This window comes from Psammomys obesus, unplaced genomic scaffold, assembly GCF_907164565.1.
Source record: "Psammomys obesus unplaced genomic scaffold, mPsaObe1.curated_primary_1811, whole genome shotgun sequence".
NCBI classification, from domain to species: Eukaryota; Metazoa; Chordata; class Mammalia; order Rodentia; family Muridae; genus Psammomys; species Psammomys obesus.
This window is the reverse complement of record NW_026585609.1, coordinates 3,820,638-3,839,780: the sequence shown is the minus strand read 5'-3', so window position 1 is coordinate 3,839,780 and position 19,143 is coordinate 3,820,638. Positions and strand designations below refer to the sequence as shown.

The 19,143-nt window shown below is 40.7% G+C and overlaps 1 protein-coding gene across 1 annotated transcript; it reads left to right on the top strand.

Moving 5' to 3' along the window:
• The first annotated feature begins 518 nt into the window (after positions 1-518).
• Strap (serine/threonine kinase receptor associated protein) lies at positions 519-18,744 on the top strand. The gene is made up of 10 exons (XM_055610455.1): positions 519-868; positions 1,609-1,744; positions 4,421-4,502; positions 5,276-5,348; positions 6,855-6,951; positions 7,472-7,609; positions 11,917-12,053; positions 15,514-15,663; positions 16,127-16,192; positions 17,350-18,744. The coding sequence occupies exons 1-10, from the start codon at positions 757-759 to the stop codon at positions 17,409-17,411; spliced, it is 1,053 nt and encodes a 350-aa protein (XP_055466430.1). The 5' UTR covers positions 519-756; the 3' UTR covers positions 17,412-18,744.
• The last annotated feature ends 399 nt before the right edge of the window (positions 18,745-19,143 follow it).

Genomic DNA, 19,143 nt, shown 5'->3' with positions numbered 1-19,143 from the left:
AGAATCAAGAGATCCCCACCCCGATACCAGTGTTGTTTTTTCAATCTAGTGAAAAAAATAAGAAAATGCATATATGTTAACAGCTGAGTTATACATGAATAAAGACTGAAGAATGGGCTGGCTAGAGGGCACAGCGGGTACAGGCCTTAGCCGCCAAGCCTGACGACAGAGTTCGATTCCCGGTTCCTCATGTTATCCTCTGACCTCCACACATAACGGTGTGGGTTGCGCTGAACACAGCTTCGGGCCTCGTGGATGCTCGCGGACGCGAGTGGGAACAGCTTTTGGACCCTACGCAGCAAGAAGGAAGAGCAAGGCTGGTTTCGGACTGCCCTACCGCAGACCTGCCCGCGCGGCCCTCAACACCTGGCAGGACCGGGACTCAGGCCGCGTGACGTCAACAGCACGAGCCGCACGGGCTCCGGACCTGCGCCTGCGCACTCCGCCCCTCGCCGCTCTGCTAGGGGAGGCCGCCTTCCCGCCGCCCGTCACTTCCGGTGACGCGGCGCGTCGGCGCGCCGTCACTTCCTGCCGCTACCGGTGTGGACGGTGGGTGGTAGCGGGCCGGCTCTCCGGCGCTCCCCTCCCCTCCTCCCTCCCTCCCTGTCCCTCCCTCGGCGGCCGAGCGTCGCGGGGAGTCCCGACGCGGCGTCAGCGTGAGTGCGGGGCCCTGAAGCAGCCCGAGACGCCGCGGCTGCGAAGAACCACGACCGCGACCCCCGGTCCCCGCTCCGCGTCACCGCGCTCGCCGCCGCCATGGCCATGAGGCAGACGCCGCTCACTTGCTCGGGCCACACGCGGCCCGTGGTGGATTTGGCCTTCAGCGGCATCACGCCCTACGGCTACTTTCTGATCAGCGCTTGCAAAGGTGAGCCGAGCCGGCGACGGCCGCGGCCCCCGGGCGCCGAGGGTGGGTGGATCGCAGCAGCCAGTTATAGCGAGGGTGCGCTGTTGGAGCAGAGTTGCCTGCTCGCCGCCGGCCACCGGGCTTTATGTGCTTCTACACGCAGAACTCCACCGCGGTACCCAAGGAAGGAGAAACTAGGCCAGGCCGGGAGGAGTGCCTTTTATGTCTTCTCGCTCTTCTCGTTGCATCATCCTTTGTGGTGTGAGACCCATTTTTCAGAGGAAAATGTACTTTAGGTTGATTTGGCTCAAAGGAATAACCGCCTGTCTAGATCGTTTTGACACATGTTAGTGGCATCCAGCCTTACAGCTTTTTAAAAAAGTTTTTATTCATGTGTGTTGCCCATGTGCATGCTTGTATATGTGTGAGGGCGTGGCAAAGGAGGTTAGAAGAGGGCGTCAGACTCCCTAGAGCTGGAGTTTTAGGCAGCGGTCGGCCTCCGGGTGGGTGCTGGGAATCGGAATCAGGTCCTCTGGAAGACCATCTCCCAGCTCTTTACAGTTGTTTTGTTTCGCAAGTTTGCAAAGATAAGGGAGGCCTCTCATCCGGTCCCAGAACCCCTTGCTTCCCAGGAAGAGTGAAATTCCTCAGTGCTTGCTGAGAGTAAGTGGGTTAGAACGACACCTTTCCAGTTTGCTGCTCAGCATTTGATATTATTGTTGCGGACTTCTAAATCACATGTGTCTTAATATGTTTTCTAGATGGCAAACCTATGCTCCGCCAGGGAGATACAGGAGACTGGATTGGAACATTTTTGGGTCATAAAGGTGCTGTTTGGGGTGCAACATTGAATAAGGATGCCACCAAAGCTGCTACAGCAGCTGCAGATTTCACAGCGTAAGTGTAACAGAAAGGGCTACCTTTTTTCTGAACTGTGTGATGACATTATCAGAGTCTTCATAGTCAATTAGGCATAAAGATCTGACTCAACTGGTGCCATAGAGAATATGTGGTGTTTGATCTCACCAAGGTTCTGTCCTGGTTCCCTGAATATCCCTGTCTTCACTGAGTCCCCAAACTTGAGATGTTTAAATGACTTACTCTCTGATTGAGCCCAGGAATCTTGGTGATTATTATTATGCAGCTCCGATAATGGATGTTGGTGATGTCCTTTACAGACATTTCTCTAAATTTACTGCTTTATAGTGATGTCCTCAGATACCTTTTCACTCAATTTTTACTAATTGGCTCTAGATACATTTAAAGCTGGGTCTCAAACTTATGTTTTATTTTCTATAGTTGTAAAGATTGCTATCTGAAAGATTTTCCTTAGGTCTTCGTTATCATCAGTTTTTGATGCTACCAATAGTCTCTTGTGTTTTCCACAGCCCAGGTTCAGTCTCATCTTAGCTCTGAACTGCTGGGGACTTTCTTCGTCTTTGTTATTTATATTTGTAGTGCTGTCATGTGTGTTCTTAAATCAGTTAAATCATGCCACTTCTTGTCTGAGGATTTGCTCTTTACAATGTCACATCATCACCTTAGTGTATAAGATCATAGTCAGGAGAGCTTTTAAAATATTCAAGTGTGGGGGCCCTGGAGAGATGGCTCAGAGGTTAAGGTTCCTCCAAAGGTCCTGAGTTCAAGTCCCAGCAACCTCATGGGGATCAGAGCCATCTATTATGAGATCTGGTACTCTCTTCTGGCATGTAGGCAGAATACTGAATAAATAATAATAAATGATCCTTAAAAATATTCAATTGTTCTCAGTCTGGTTGGTCTTGGGATGAAGTCCTGTCTTTTTGCTCAGATAATGTTTCTCTGCGTGATTTGCAGCCTTCAAACCACTGTGGTAATGGATAAATTAGCTCATTCCAGTTAACTTTGTCTTTTGGTACAGTATGAGGTGAACTAAACCATTGCCATGGTTTACCTTTTTTTTTTTTTTTACTTTGAGTTTTGCATATATTATCAAACTGATTTAAAATAATTCTCTTTGCTGTTTTGAGGTATGTTTCTCAAAAGAGAATGTTTTATATAATTTTGGTGTACAGTTACTGACCTGTGTTTGTAGTTACCTCTCTGTTTTTAAACTAAAGAAGGCAACTAAATTTACCATATGTGTGCAGGCATGTGCACACCATAGTGGGTGTATGGAGGAGGTCAGAAGACAGCTTGGGGCATGGGTTCTGGGATCTGATTTAGGTTGTCAGGCTTGTACTTTTGCCTACCAAGCATCTAGTTGGCCCAAAGACAGTGTTAAGAGCTGCTGTATGTGATGGTAGACCAGAGAGCCTGGAGAGTGAAAATGGTCTTATTGATTTCTTGTTTAAAAGAATTTAATACTTAGGGGCAATTGTAAATGTGTTGCCACCTTTGATTTAAGCAAATTAAAAACAAATGGTTGCTGGATGTAGTGGCACACACCTCTTTAATCCCAGCACGTGGGAGGTGAGGCAGCAGGAACTCAAGTTAGAGACCAGCCTGGGGACTTACCAGCTCCAAGCCAGGACTTGGTAGAGAAATCCTGCCAAAAATCAAAGAAGACAGAAAGAAGTATGGTTAATTACTGAAATAGACAATCAGGTAGAGATTAGCATTTGAAATAAGGATGCAAAGAACTTTGAGCACACAGATATGAGCAGGGCTGTGGGAGCTGAAGAAAATGCATGGCTTATCTGTGAAGAATGGGTCATAGTTCTAACCTTGGGGGCTAGAATCAGAAAAAACAGTAAAGGTAGGTTGGGGCAGAGTTAAATTAGAAGAGAAGAGACTGCACTGGTTATAACTCTTATGTTATGTGTTAGATACTGTATCACAGTCCCCATTTCTTAGGTTGTAAATCTTACTATGCTATTCATGCAGAATGTTTTGTGTGCTTGTAGTTTTGCTTACTCCTTGAGACCTCTGGCTCTGTTTGGAATCTCTGGACTTTTTGCATCCTAGGTTGTGTGTATACATTCATGGCCTTATGTAATTGGGGTGGAGTAATGGTTGTTTGCTTGTATTTTATTTCTTCTTTTGTCTGTGTATTAAGAAAGGTCTCACTGTGTAGTTAAGGCTGACCTAAGCTCAGAATCTTCCTGCCTCTGCACCATAAAATGAGTATAGGGATTATATCCACCAACACCTACCCTCCCACCACCTTGATTTATATTTTATCCTATCTGTATCAAAGTCTAACATTGTAAAATTTTAAAGTAGTTAAATTCAGAGAAGTTCTTTATATTTTGCTCTGGCATATGACTAGATAAAAAGATGACTTGATGAATTAAATACTCTGCAGGCTTCGTTAAAAAAAATACTTGTAAGCTAAAAATTAGACTGGGTTAGTTTGTGATTCTTGCACTAATTATTAATGTCAAAGAAAATTAAGACTTGTAGAAGTCCTATGGAAAAATTGTCCTTTTCTTTAGGCTCTTGATAAATTAAATATCCTAATAATGAGATATTTAGGAGATATATAATACACTTATAAATGTTATGCATATAATTATTTTGTGTTGATCTAAATTACCATTATATTTAACCTTGTATTAATATTATGTAATATTTGTTTATGTTCACATTTAGCAAAGTGTGGGATGCTGTCTCAGGAGATGAATTGATGACCCTGGCTCATAAGCACATTGTCAAGACTGTGGATTTCACACAGGTGTGAGAAAATGGAATTTTGGCTAGGGATGTAGTTCAGTGTGGTACATTGTTTGCAGAGCACAAAATGAGGCCTGAGTTTATTTGAGATCAAAGAAGTATTACTGGATGCAGAATGGCAATTCCTGTGGTACAGTGCAGTGTAGGCACAGATTGTGTAATTCAAATGTTGATTTCTGTACCCCCATATCTGGTTGCAGTCTTTTTCTGAGAATCTCCTGTCTCAAAGTTATGTAAACACAGCTTCCCAATTGTCCCCTGATATGCCAGTAAAGCAGCTTACAGCCAATCACTGAGTAGGGAAGAGAATAGGGCTGGACTTGCTGCCAGCCAGGGGAGGAGAAGTTAGAGGAGGAAGGAGGGGATTGAGCCATGGGCAGAGGTCCAGGAGACATTAAGAGAGGAGCTGCAGCAGAAAAGACAGAAAGTGCAAGTATCTCTGGGATTTTGGCAAAGAGGAAGCCAGATTAGTTTACAGGATTAAGAATAGAGTAATAATGCCTCAGTATTGTATTGTAAAGTTTATAAACAAAAAATATAATGGAGTCTCAATTATTTGGGTGATAGCTGGGTAAAGAGAGAAATTTGAGAAACAATTTTATAAAAATAAGTTTTACAGTGTAGTATATTTGAGGGAAATTTGAGCTTGGCAATTCTAGGAAGTTCACAGTGTCCTCCAAGAAGTACTCGGCTACAGTTGTATCCTTACTGGTAGTTATATTTAGTTAACTTTTAAAGTGGCTAATCTACTAAAAGTTTTTTGTTTGTTTTTAGGATAGCAATTACTTGTTAACTGGGGGACAGGATAAATTGCTGCGCATATATGACCTGAACAAACCTGAAGCAGGTAGGCACAACATAAAAGTCACTTTGTGATTTCACTTTTCCTTTAAATAACTGGCTAAACACCTATAAAAATTTGAAAGTTAAGGTAATCACCAGAAGGAAGCATGTATTATCTGTTCTTCTTCGTTGCCAGAATCTTAACTTTTCTCAAAATATATCCTGTCAGGCTTTCTTTTTTCTATGTACATTTCATTTTAATGTTGGCTTATTTTATTGCATAACTCATAGCCTTCTGGCAGTGTAAAATGATTGTGGTGATGGTTTTTTATTTCATGGTACAGTTCTGTAGAGGTAATAGAGCAGTGTTGCTAGATTTAGGGTAATGTGTGCTCTGGCCTTCTGGAGAGGATGCTGAGACATCAGTGTGCATGGTAAGGGTTAATGCTATTTAGCAGTGTTGGTTGTTCAAAAGGAACATTCTTTAGGTGAACACAGGATTATTTATGGATTGCAAATTGACACTAAGTTTTAAAAAGTACATTGTAGTTAAGCAGTTACTCTGTAGAGTTACAGTCTATATAGAAAAGCATTTCTAAAGTGGTAGATTGAGCTTATCACCACTGACTACATTATACACTATTTTTCTCTGCCTACTTCATTGTAGGCTTACACTAAAACACCAAGTGTTGTTGCACTTGTCTGACACAGTAAAGGTAGTTCAGGGTTTGGCTGGGTGTTTTTCATCCTCACCTCTCCTAAATCTGTTTTTTGAAGGTTGCTTTTCCAGTGGATCAGCAGTAGAAGAGATAGCCATTAATGGACCTTTGACTGTGTCAGACAGTGTTAAGCACCTCAGGTGCATGTTTTTACCTAATCCTCATAAACTTCTAATGGTCCATTTTGAAGTTGAAGAAATGACATTTCATTCATGTGAATTGCTTATGCTCCTTTAAAATTTCCCTTTTTCCATCTACCCTCTTCCCTGGTGTGTGTGTGTGTGTGTGTGCATTTGTGCGTTTGTTTCTCCCTATTAGTTACTGCCAACAGCAATTTGGACAAAGGTCCAAGAGTTAGCTTAGTACACCCTTGATACCGGGCCAAGGTTTTTGTTTTTGTTTTTTTTTTTTTTAGATAGGGTTTCTGTGTGTAGCCATGGGTATCCTAGACTCTGGACTCACTTTGTAAACCTGGCTGGCCTCAAACTCACAGAACTATGTCTGCCTCTGCCTCCCTGAGTGCTGGGATCACAGGCATGAGCCACCACGCCTGGCTTTTGAGCCATGGTCTTATCCATTAGTAGTAGGTTGTATTTTATAGCCAGTGTAGTAAAATACACTTGAGGGATGTGCCTCAGGTTCCCATAGCAAGGTTCTTTGGTCTGAGGTTCATTGTCATAGAAATGGTTAGTGTTCCATTATAGAAAACCTGAGCATGTCTTATCTGCTAGACATTAAGTTTGAAATGGGTTGGGGTTTGGAAAGTTGTTTTAAAATTAACAGTTGTTTTTATATTGCTTAGTTTAGAAAGCCAGATATTTATTACTCATTTTAAATTGTTTCATTTAAAGAACCTAAAGAAATCAGTGGTCATACTTCGGGAATTAAAAAGGCCCTGTGGTGCAGTGATGATAAGCAGATCCTTTCAGCTGACGATAAGACTGTTCGGTAAGTTAATGTTGAAAAGTCTTTACATGGGTGTTATAAAGACTTTGAGTAGTCATGTAGGAGAATGTGTGTAATTTGAAATTGAAGTCAGTGTAGGGTGCATTGACTTGATACTGTCTATTACTGTTATCACATGGAGAAGAGTTCAGTCATTAACGCTCCTGGTGTGCAGCTGCTCCAAGTGCAGTTAGGGACCACTTGCCTAGGGGACTCATGGAGCCCTCAGACCTTCGTGTGTTAAGAACTGAGGTAGAACAAAACAACGGCTGAGTTTAGTTACCTAGCACTCCTAGTGTGCTATAACATAGTTCTGTTACGTCGTTAGGAAAGTAGGTTGATTTCACCAACAATCCAACAAAGGTTTTCACATTTCATAGGAACTCACAATTCTTTTATAATTTGTAATGGAAATTGCTTTATTACAGTTGTGATCATTTTCTCGTGGATAAAATTGAAGCTTTTCTATGGTTACCAAATAAATATTAATTATCCACTTATTCATTCATCTGTTTATTTGCAGGCTTTGGGATCATGCTACAATGACAGAAGTGAAAGCTCTAAATTTTAATATGTCTGTTAGCAGCATGGAATATATCCCTGAGGGAGAGGTTCTGGTTATTACTTACGGACGATCTATTGCTTTTCATAGTGCAGTAAGGTATGTCTGAGGAATTCCTTCATTTATTTGGGTGGGGGGAGTGGGAAAGTAGCTTATTTTAAAAGTAGGGGCTGGAGAGCTGGCTCAGCTGTTAACGGCTGTGCCTCTTGTGGTGGAGTTCAGTTCCCAGCCCCATCAGCCTTGGTGTCTGGACTCTCCACAGGCATCCACACGTACATGTGCACACACACAAAAAAGTCATCTTTTAAAATATTTGGAAGGCTTGTACCAGAAAGTTGCACGATTCTTTTAAAGGCCGATTGCTACCTGTGCTGTATAACACACAGGGAAGGGTTCCCGTACCTCTTGACGACTGTCTCTTAGGGTTGCACACTTTAATCAGGAGTTAGCTAAATTCCAGCTACCTAGGATATTTATTGGGAAATTTTATATTCTGTCTTTACTAAAGGAACATTGGCATGATGCTATATATTCCTTACTATGTACAAATCACTATGATGCTGTTTGGTTTTTGTTTGTTTGTTTGTTTGTTTTCTATTTTCTAACTAAAGTTTTGGGGCCCTGGAGATAGAGCTCAGTGAGAGTGCTTGTCTAGCATGGATTAAAAACACAGCTTTGAATACCTAGAACCTAAAGAATGAGGGAAGTAGTGTAAACCTAATCATTTCTTTTTCTGGTATGTGTGTGTGTGTCACGCGTGCGTGTACTTGGGTTTTTTCTTCTATACAAGACTACGATGCATATGTCATTTTTTTTTTTTAATTGAAAATGTTCTCCATTAAAACACCTGTTAAAAGTTTTGTTTTGGGAGACAGGGTTTCTGTGTAGCCTTGGCTCTCATGGACTCACCTTGTAGACTAGGCTGGCTTTGAACTCACAGTGATCTGCCTGCCTCTGCCTCCCTGAGTGGTGGGATTACAAGTGTGGTTATGTACCAGTTACTGTTTGAGCACTGTAGCTGATGTGGTGCTTCTTCGTTCTCAGTACTGGAATCCTGTAAAGACAGTGTTGAGTTCAACTGCAGAACTGATTGTACAGTTCTTAGCCTGGCTCTTCAAGGGCTTTTGTAAAGATTAGACCACTTTACTCTCTGACCGTAGTCTTGGGATATGGTCTTGAAGAATACTTCCAGAGTTCAGCTTCACTGAATAGAAGACAGGAAAAGTAACATGGAAGTTGTGAAAATGCAAGGGAGCTCCTATAAATACGGTAAAACTAATAATGCCCAGAAATAGCAGGCTGTGCAGCTGTACCTGCTCATTTTTGGACTATGCATTCCTACTATAGACTGTTGCCTCAGATTTCATTTGGTAGTAGTTGGCCTGTTGAATATTTGAAACAGCAAGTGCTTGACTGTAATGCTAGACACGCCACAGCTAACTTCAGGGTTTTATTTGTTTGTTTGTTTTTGCTTTTTTGAGACAGGGTTTCTCTGTAGCTTTAGCTGTCCTGGATATCTCTGTAGACCAAGCTGGCCTCGAACTCAGACTTGCCTGTCTCTGCCTCCTGAATGCTGGGTGGTATTAAAGTCATAATCCACTATGCCTGGCTATTTATATGTGGCATGTGTTGATTGATGTTCTATTTTGAAATAATTTTCAGGATTGAACTGAAAAGGGGCTGGTAAGGAAACTAACCATAGGTGATTTTTTTTTTTTTTTTTTTTTTTTAATTTTAGGGGAAGCAGTTGTGCATTTGTTTTATTTTTATTTATTATTTATTGCAATTTATTCATTTTCTGTTCTGGCTATAGCCCTCTCCCTTGTTTTCTCCTAGCTCCACCCTCTCTCCCTCTTCTTTCCTTATTTCCCTCCCTCCACACACAGTCCCCTACAACCACTTTGGAAATCAATCTGGTGCTTTCTCAGGAAATTAGGAATAGTGCTACAGTTGTACATTTGTAAGTACTGCTTTCAGTCCAGTTAATCTGTCTTAATGCTGTGAAGTGTATGGCCAAGGCAACTTAACCAAGGAAGCATTTAAATGGAGGCTTTTGGGTCTTGCTTATATTTTCAGAGCATAAGTCCTTGGGCATCATGGCAGGAGGCAGGCAGGCAGGCGTGGCTATAAAGCAGTAGCTGAGAGCTTATGTCTTTACAAGCTGGAGATGTTAGGTGTGCCATGGGCTCTTGAAACCTTAGAGCCCACCCCAGGGACACACCCCTTCAATGGTCCTAATCCTTCCCAAAATAGTCCACTAACTGGGAACTAAGCATTCAAATATAAGCTAGCCTACAGGCTTCATTCTCAACCACCACAGGACCTTTATTCCCTAGTTACAAACAGCTGTTCATAGCAGTTTCATGTGTTGAGGGCCTGAAACCTGAACCCTCAACTATTGAGAAAACATTTAACCTTCCTTTGTATTGTAGTAGTTGCTACTGTGAAGCTATGGAGCTCCCTTTATGGTTTTATTTACTGTTTTCAGTGTTGAGCTGGGCCTTCCATAGGCTAGGCAAGTGCCTGTGTCCCCAGCCTTTGGGTTTTTTGAAGCAGAGTTTCAAGGCTGCCCTTCATTGTGTATCTGGCTGGGTTCCTTTTCCTTAGCTCCTTGAATGCTGGCATGCAGGTGTACACTATTGTGCCTGGCCTATACGGACTTATTTATATTTACTGAAATAATGCATGTTTGTAAAAAAAAAAAATACTTAGTGAAAAAAATTTTTTTCTTTTCAGGAATTCTTTTTTTTTCCTTTTAATCATTACTATTTATTAAACTTTATTATTCACTTTGTATCCCAGCTGTGGCCCCCTCACTTGTCTCCTCCCAATCCCACCCTTCCTCACTCTTCTTTCCCTTCCCCTATATCCCTCCCCCAGTCCACTGATAGGGGAGTTCTGCCTCTCCTTCCCTCTGACCCTAGCCTATCAGGTCTCATTAGGACTGACTGCATCATCTTCCTCTGTGGCCTGGTAAGGCTGCTCTCCTCTCAGGGTGAGGTGATCAGCGAGCCTGCCACTGAGTTCATGCCAGAGACAACACCTGCTCCCCTTACTAGGAACTTGGAGATTGAGCCTATGGACTACATCTGAGCTGGGGTTTTAGGACCTTTCCATGCATGGTCCTTGGTTGGGGTATCAATCTCTGCAGGGTCTCCAGAGTCCAGTTTTTTGGCTCTGTTGCTCTCCTTGTGGAGCTCCTGTCCCTCCAGGTCTTTCTATCTCCTCTTCTTTCATAAGATTCCCTGCCCTCTGCCCAAAGTTTGGCTATAAGTCTCAGCCTCTGCTTCGGTACCTCTAGCAGTGGAGTCTTTCAGAGACCCTCTCTAGTATGCTCTCGTCCTGTCCCCCGTCTTCTGCTTCCAATGTCTATCGCGTTTGTTCTGAATGAGGATTGAACATCTTCCTTCAGCTCTTCCTTGTTCAGCTTTTTTAGGAATATGTATTTTAGTATGCTTATATTATATGTCTAATAACCACATGAGTGAGTATATACCATGTGTGCCTTTCTGCTCTGGATTACTTAACTCAAGATGATCTTTTTAGTTCCCACCATTTGACCCTAAATTTCATGATTTCCTTGTTTTTAAAAGTGAAACAAACACCCCCCTCCAAACAAAACAAAACAAACACCCTAATCTAGCATTAGGATGGAGTTGAGAAATGAGGTGGACTGAAGTCTCATGTAACAGCCAACTTTAATCAGAGCATCAGACAGTTTATATACTCTGAGAGTAAACAAAGGTCACAGGAGTAAAGTTCTCCGAGTTCAAACTGCATGTGGTCACAGGGATAGTTTACACATTTAACTGAGTAACAGCAGCAAGCAATAACAAATAATCTTAAGTAAACTTTCTTACCCTGTGCACTTGGGAGGAGCACGAAAACACACTCTTAAGAATCTAAGAACACGTCCATGTTTTGAGGAACCTGAAGTTAGGCTCTTGTCTTGTTTTCTTGGAGTGTTCTCACGAGGATGTAGAATTCTTCTCACATGACTCCATTTCTGGACCGTGTTCCAGCATGCCAGGGTGTTCCTGCCTGTAAACTTGACCCCAGAGAATGCCTAAAGCAGGGAGGATGTTGACTTGAAGGCCTTTCTGCACTCCATACTGATCCTGACTCAAAAAAACAATAAAAGGTCCCTAATATGTTCTATCAGTCAAGACACTGATGTTCAGGAACTGTCTACTGCTTAGAATGTGAAGGCCTCACTGCCCACTGTCCTGAGATGAAGTCCACGTGGATATAACAATGTATTCAACTTTTTTGCTTGTTACTTTTTTTTTTAAGGTCCATTTACACTTGACTGAATATATATTTAGGAATAATTTTAATGTGGATAGTTACTTAAACAGTACTAAAATTTTTATAAACATTTATGTTTTTGTGGTTTTTCTTTACAGTTTGGAGCCAATTAAATCCTTTGAAGCTCCTGCAACCATCAATTCTGCATCTCTTCATCCTGAGAAGGAGTTTCTTGTTGCAGGTGGAGAAGACTTTAAACTGTATAAGTATGATTACAATAGTGGAGAAGAATTAGGTGAGCCTCTTTCCTTCCCCTTAACTCAGCAGTCAGCTTGTGGGATGCCCTCCCTTTGAGGGGTGTATGTGAAATGACCCTTTCACAGGGCTTGCTGAACACTATTGGAAAACACATATTTACATCACGATTCATAACAGTAGCAAAGTTACAGTTACAGAGCAGCAACAAAAATAATTCTATGGTTGGAGGCCACCACATGAGGAACTGTATTAAAAGGTCTCAGCATTAAGAAGGTTGAGAACCACTGCCTTAAATAATTTACTATCAAAATGTTAAGTTCTAGTAATGAGTATTTTAGGTATTATTCTATGGTGTGTTGAAAGTAAGTTTTCCAAGCTAACTAAAACTTGAAACTCATGCATTCAAAAACAAAAGTTGTTTTTTTTTTTTTTTTTTTTTATCTATTTTGGATAGAAACACAGACCTACAGACAAAATAGACTGAACTCAGTTTCCATTGAACTGAGTTTCATTTTTATGCTAATGTTCTTTTCTGTAGTGCAGTGATTCTTCAGACTTTATTGGGAGGGAAATATCTGTATTTCAAGTCAAATACGAAACATGGGAGAATATTTGTTCATTCTATGGAGAGAGGAGGTACTAAATCTCATTTACCTAGCCTCCGTTCTCTGACTGGAATCTTGAAGAATCTATAGAGGATACTGGGGATTAATGGTTTTTAATTATGATTATAATAATTATCATATATGTTATTGCCTTCCTCTATTTTATATTTTCATTAAGTTAAAATTAATTTATAAAGAAAATGAAATATTCAGCATATTAATATATAAAATGTTATGAGATTTTATATGTTGATAAGTGTTATTTCTTGTGTCTTTCTTGCTATTTCCAGAATAGTTACTTCATAATAGTTCTTAAGAAATAGAAACAAATACATCCTAACTTTATTGTGTGTATATTATGCTAGATAATTCAAAGAACAAGACTTGTAGTACCTACTTTTATGCTTATTTTATGTTTATTTACCAAGTCCAAATGTTTTGCTTTTAGTTGAAAATGTCTTTTTCTGTGTATAAATTGCCACCTTTATTTCTTAAATGTATCTAACTATTCTGTTTTTCCATCCAAAAAACTAACCTAACTAGATTTATAAAGAATAGGAAGCAAACGTTGTTTTGTTTCTTGGGGCAAACTAGTGTGTACTGGGGTTGCGTAAGTCAGTTTTAGCTTGCTTCTCGGCCTGAGAGAGCTGTGGCTAGGCTTGGGGGGCAGAGGGCTCAGCATTTGTAAAACCCAGCCTGTGGTAAGGGGAGGAGGAAATGGACAGCTGTTGAATTTTGGACCTGGCCATTCTCATCCCAGTCTCTGTTCACGTAATGTTTTTGTTTTTGGTTGGTTGGGGATGAGGGTTGAATCCAGGAGTTTTGTGTTATGATAGGTAAATATTCCACCCAAATCTCAAGTCTCCCTACTCTTAGATGCTCTTATTCTCTGACTAGGCAGATAGAGGAAACTCCAGAATAAGTTGATGAGGCATTATTAGATTATATATGGGAGATATTCTTAAGCAAGAGTTTTACTGAAGTATAAAATGTTGGCGTTAGTTTTTTTTAAAAAGCTTTTATTTACATCTCATATCTTTTTCTCTCTTCTCCGTCCCAATCCCTTCCAGTACCCCAACGCCAGGTAGGAGAGAGAAAGGTGGGAGAGGGGCTGCAGTTCCTTCTTAGCTATTTCCTGCTGGTTAGGGTCATTGGGTTCCTTGGAGCCAGTCCAGGCCTCATTTTAGGAGATCTTCAACAACTTCTCTCACAACAGCAACTAGGAGCAAAAAGGGGGAAGCAGGAGCCGCTTTGTTCTTTTTTCCTGCTCCACTCTCTGGGCTCTGGGATTTAGTCTCTCTCCAGAGTCCTCAGATTTAAACTATCTGCAGCTGGCAAAGAGTTCCTCTCAGAGTCTGCATGAGGCAAATAGTCTTCGACTGTGGACCATCTGAATCAGTCCCACATCCCACACCTAGGACCAAAACAAAACTATGTTTGTATCCACAATAAGAAAACCTTCGTGATCTATACATTTCTCATAAAATTTCTTATATTAAAATTTATTTTTCAATTCATACTCTAATTCACTTTATTTTTATTTGGATTTATTACTACGTCAGTGTGTCTGTTTACAGAAGTTATATCAGGAAGCAGAGCAGGGGGAATTCTGTCACTCTACTTTCTTTTTATATATATATATATATATTAATTTATTTATTGTTTTATTAATTACAGTTTATTCACTCTGTATTCCAGCCCCTTTCCCGGTCCTCTCCCAATTTCACCCTCCCTGCCTCTTCTCCCCTGCCCCTCCCCCAGTCCACTGATAGGTAAAGTCCTCTTCTCCTTCCCTCTTACCCTAGCCTATCAATTCTCATCAGGACTGGCTGCATTGTCTTCCTCTGTGGCCTGGTAAGGTTGCACCCCCTCAGGGGCAGGTGTATTGAGCCTGTATCTCAGCATTGTGATATAATTAGGAAACCTAGATAGCCAGCCTGGCTAGGGAATTAAGAGGTAGAGTATGTAAAAGAGCTCCATCTGGTGGCTTTCTCTATACATGGAAGAAATTATTCCTCCAAAAGCAGGTAGTGGGTTCAGGACATAGAAACTGGGATGCAGTTGACCGACCTCAGTTCTAGTCTCTGTGGAATTCAGTCTTTATTGACAGCTACTCAATTCTCAGTGGAATGTCAAACCTTGTTTTCTGTTTTGAAAGACAGTCTGTCAGAACACGGTCAGAAGAATGCTGTATAGTGACTAATACCTGAAGGGACTGTGAGAGGCTTCCAAAAAAAGGCAGAGGGCCTTTTACCTCAAGTGCATTTTGTTTCCTGGATTGTTCTCGGGTGCGATTTTGTGCCTCCTGCTAAATATTTACATTCAACTCATAAGACATGTTTATATTCTTGTTAGTTGTTGGAACATAGCTCTACAGCCTCGTTTGTTGAGAGGATGTGCTGAGTGCTATTCTCAGTGTACCCTGAACCTGGATATGGCCTTCTGCTTTGCTTTATAAACTATAGTATGTACCAGGCAATTGTGTTTAAATTGGTCTGTCCTGAGAAGATTCTGGGAAAGGCTGTTATGTTAATCTTTAGTATCTGCTTATGCCATTTATTTATGTGTTTTTCTGAACTGAAACAACTTTCCTTAGATCATTGCTTTCTTTGTTACATTTGTGTATAAAAGTACATGGAAAGTGAAAAAGGTGTCTACAGCATTAGACTGTAGTAGCCAATTCTTTGAGGTCCTCAGATCCCATGTCCAGCAAAAAAGGTCTGCATCCTCAAGTCTGCCTCTGACATACTGGATAGGAAAGGGCTAATCCTAGGGAAATAGAGACTATCTCCCCAGCAATGTACATAGTGTCTTAGTAAATCAGTCCTTACCCCTAATAATCAGCTTAACATTTATTTAAATCTGATAGCCCTGTTCTTCCTCTTTTTTCAGAATCCTACAAAGGTCACTTTGGTCCCATTCACTGTGTGAGATTTAGTCCTGATGGTGAGCTCTATGCCAGCGGTTCTGAAGATGGGACATTGAGATTGTGGCAAACTGTGGTAGGAAAAACCTATGGCCTGTGGAAATGTGTGCTTCCTGGTAAGGACGTTCAAAGTTACCAAGTTATAATGCATAGATCTTCTGTCATTTATTAATTCTGTTTTATTGTATCTATTTTCGTTAGATTTTGAATTATGTGATAGGGTCAAAGCAAAGTGAAGCCATGGTTCTAATTGAGCAATGTTCTTTATGTGATGAATTGAATGAGCTGAATTCAACTAGTGAGATGGTCCAGTGGTTATACACAAAACTAAAAATAAAACTGGTTAGAAGGCAGTATGAAGAAGTTACAAGAATTTGTAGTATTACTTGATCCGTACCACTGAAACAACAAACAAACAAGTACTTATTATTAATCCCAGAGTGGCTGTAGTGCTAAAAGTGACTTTGAGGTGACTATTTTAGAATCACAGTAACTTCTAAAAGAGGAATTTTCTTGTGTGAGCTCATGGGATCCTGCTGTACTTTCTATGGTCAATCATCACTGCTTTTCTCTTCGCAGAAGAAGACAGTGGTGAACTGGCAAAGCCAAAGATCGGTTTTCCAGAAACAGCAGAGGAGGAACTGGGTAAATACAATTAACTTTTCTAAGAGTCCTGGGGATGTAAAAGTGTATTAAGTGTTTTGGTCAGTAGCAAAAGTAACTTATTAAATGTAAACACATTTGAAGTAAATTATAGGAAGCTTCAACATGAGTATGTAAGCATTAGCTACAGAGTCCCTGGCCTTGTGTGCACTGTGGACACAACTGATGGAATTACTCTCATAAACTCAGGAGACAGGTATTGTTTCAGCAATTCCTTAGGCAGCATATAGTGAGGTAGAGGAGGCTTCCTGCAAAAGTGATGTTTAAACTTGAGGAGACCTAGGGACCAGCAGGGGCTAGTGAGGTTTTGAGGATGCACTGTTGATATAGCGTGCTCATCAGAAAACAGAGGAGAAGTAACAGTGAAGAATGTCACTGTCTAGCTTGAAGAGTAAGGACAAACAAAATGAGAGAGGTGCTGGATCATCCAACATCTTGTTTGCTTTGCTACAACCTTGGAAGTTTTATAAATCAGGACAATGAAAACCTTTGATCTTAAGTGGAGGAGTATCTGTATGTTTAGGAAATGGCCTTGGCCTATAGAAAGAATAAATAAATTCTGGTTTAATAGCCATAGGGTAGGCACTGAGAACAAGGAAGGTGGGCTTGCCAGTCCTTACTGGGAGGATTGGCAAGGTGCATAATGGTTAGATTGGAAGATGGATCTTTGCTCATCTTGTGATTTGGGGTGGTAAGAAAGGGAGAGATGACCACAAACTCTAAGGTTAATCCCCTGCTTGATATTGTTAGAACCTCCCCCTCCTCCACCTCCACCCCCAAGCAGTGTTTAATGGTTATGGTTTTGAATTGCATGGCCTTAAATACTAACATTTGATTACTAAAGGAAAGGGCAGGACTCAACAAAGGCATGATTTTAGTTAAATGCTGATTGGATAAGTCGGAGTCAGTCAAAGCTTATTCTAAAAGGAGAGGGATGGGGGTTAAACCCGTGTGAAGACAGATGAATATGTCTGAGCTCTGCTCAGGGTGCTTGGTGCTGTGAGGCAAGTAGCTTTCTGTTTCCTCATCCTCGCCACAGCATACTTAAAAATACCTTTCTTCTCATTTTCTCTGTGTACAGAAATGTGGGTTTCCTTCTTCCCTGTGTTAAATTGACTATGGTTGTCTTTTAATTGCAGAAGAAATTGCATCAGAGAATTCAGATTCCATCTATCCTTCAACTCCTGAAGTTAAGGCCTGAGCATCAAATGTATGCTGCAGATACCACATATTTCATGGACTAAACAGCAGAGACAAGCATCAGCCTTCAGTTACTCTGCCTGCGGCAAAGAGGGCACAAATATGGGGGAATATGAATTAGCTCCAGTGCACGAACAAAAGTCGGTGTTGCCTGTGAGTGAAAGTAGCTGAGTGTATGAGGTGCGGGCAGGAGGATTATGCTCACGTAGTGCCATAACCTGCTGTTTTGAACGAACAAGCCAATGTACAATTTCCATCCTAAGCCTAAATTATGTTATGGAGAACAAAAATATATTGGCCTATTTTTCTGACTTTTCCCTTAAAGCAGAATGCCTTTTTTTTCCTCTTTGCTTCGTTGTGAAGAAGAGGAAATACATGATAAAGTACCTGGTTTGATCTCTTTCATTGTACACTGACTGCTTCTGAACAGCTAATGTTTTTAGTTATCTAAATAAAATGCCTCTAAAAGTAATTTTGTTTCTTTGAGAAATTCTGATACATTTGAATATTAAAACTGTAAATACCCAGAAAGTTTTCTACATTATACAAACGCAGCCATAGCAGAAGACAATTTGGTTACAGAGTCTCAACTAAACATTTCCTAGTTTTGAAATTTAGTTATTTGCTAGGTGTTCATTTATCTTCTTCCAGATTGATAGAATTGCTTTTGTCTTCTCTTTAAATATGCATGTTAGTTACTAAAAAAAAAAAAGCAATTAGAGCAGAAAAATCATTTGAAACCTCAATTCTTCTGGAAACTACTACTGTATGTAGTAGAATATCTGCTTGTTTGTACAAATGCCCACATGATTTTATGAAACTGGGTTAATCATTAATTTGCAATATTTAAGACATATCAGACTTTTTATCACATCATTTAAGTTTGGGTCATTCAGAAAGCCATCAATCTTTTAATAAATTGGTTGAGTAAATTTGTAGTTTATTTTACAATATGAAGAGAACTAATAATTTGGAAATGTAGATAAACTGAGTGTTAATTTGTTTTCTTATAATTTATCTTTTGAATACCTTTAATACTTGCCTTAGAAGAAAAAGCTAAGTTTTGCCTGGTTTGTGACAGCTGGAAGAAGGCACTACAAGCAGGGCTGGCCTGGGCGAACCAGGGGAAGCATGTCACGGGCAAAGTGCAGTGATGAGCCTCTGGTGTTGGTGTTCCTGTGTCTATGTTAAACATCCCTGGTTCTCTGCTCCGTAGCAGTACTGTTACTGTATGAGATTAGACTGAGAGTCTTACCCTAATAAAATTGACATGCATCTTTTGGAATGGAAGTTGCTTGGTGTTAATGAAATTAATAAATTAAGGGCATTTCTAAGTTTTGTGCCATTCATTTCCTATTGATGCAGCAAGTTTGTAGCTTGAACCAACATGTATATTAATAGATCACAATGTATTAACAGATCACAATGTCCTGAGGTGAAAACATGTCTCACTTGAATAAAATCCAAGGTGCTGGCAAAGCTACATTTTGCCTGCGGTCACCAGGAGAAACTTGCCCTGCCTTCTAGCTGCTAGAAGACATTTGCAGCCCCTGATTTTTCACCTAAACTTGTTTCTCAATTTCTTTAGTGACTGATGGAACCTTAAGTTGAGGAGCTCAGATGAAAAGGTGTGGATGACCCTATGTTCGTGTTCTTATCCCTGCATTTGTGTGCTTGGCCTGGGGCCCTCTCCTAGATCTGTTGTTTGCCTCCTTTCTTTTACCAACCTGACC

Coding starts and splice junctions, on each gene's coding strand:
- Strap (XM_055610455.1), top strand. CDS start 757: ATGGCCATGAGGCAGACGCCGCTCACTTGCTCGGGCCACACGCGGCCC. Junction 7,610..11,916: donor GCTTTTCATAGTGCAGTAAG/GTATGTCTGAGG, acceptor TTTTCTTTACAG/TTTGGAGCCAATTAAATCCT. Junction 16,193..17,349: donor AACAGCAGAGGAGGAACTGG/GTAAATACAATT, acceptor TTTTAATTGCAG/AAGAAATTGCATCAGAGAAT.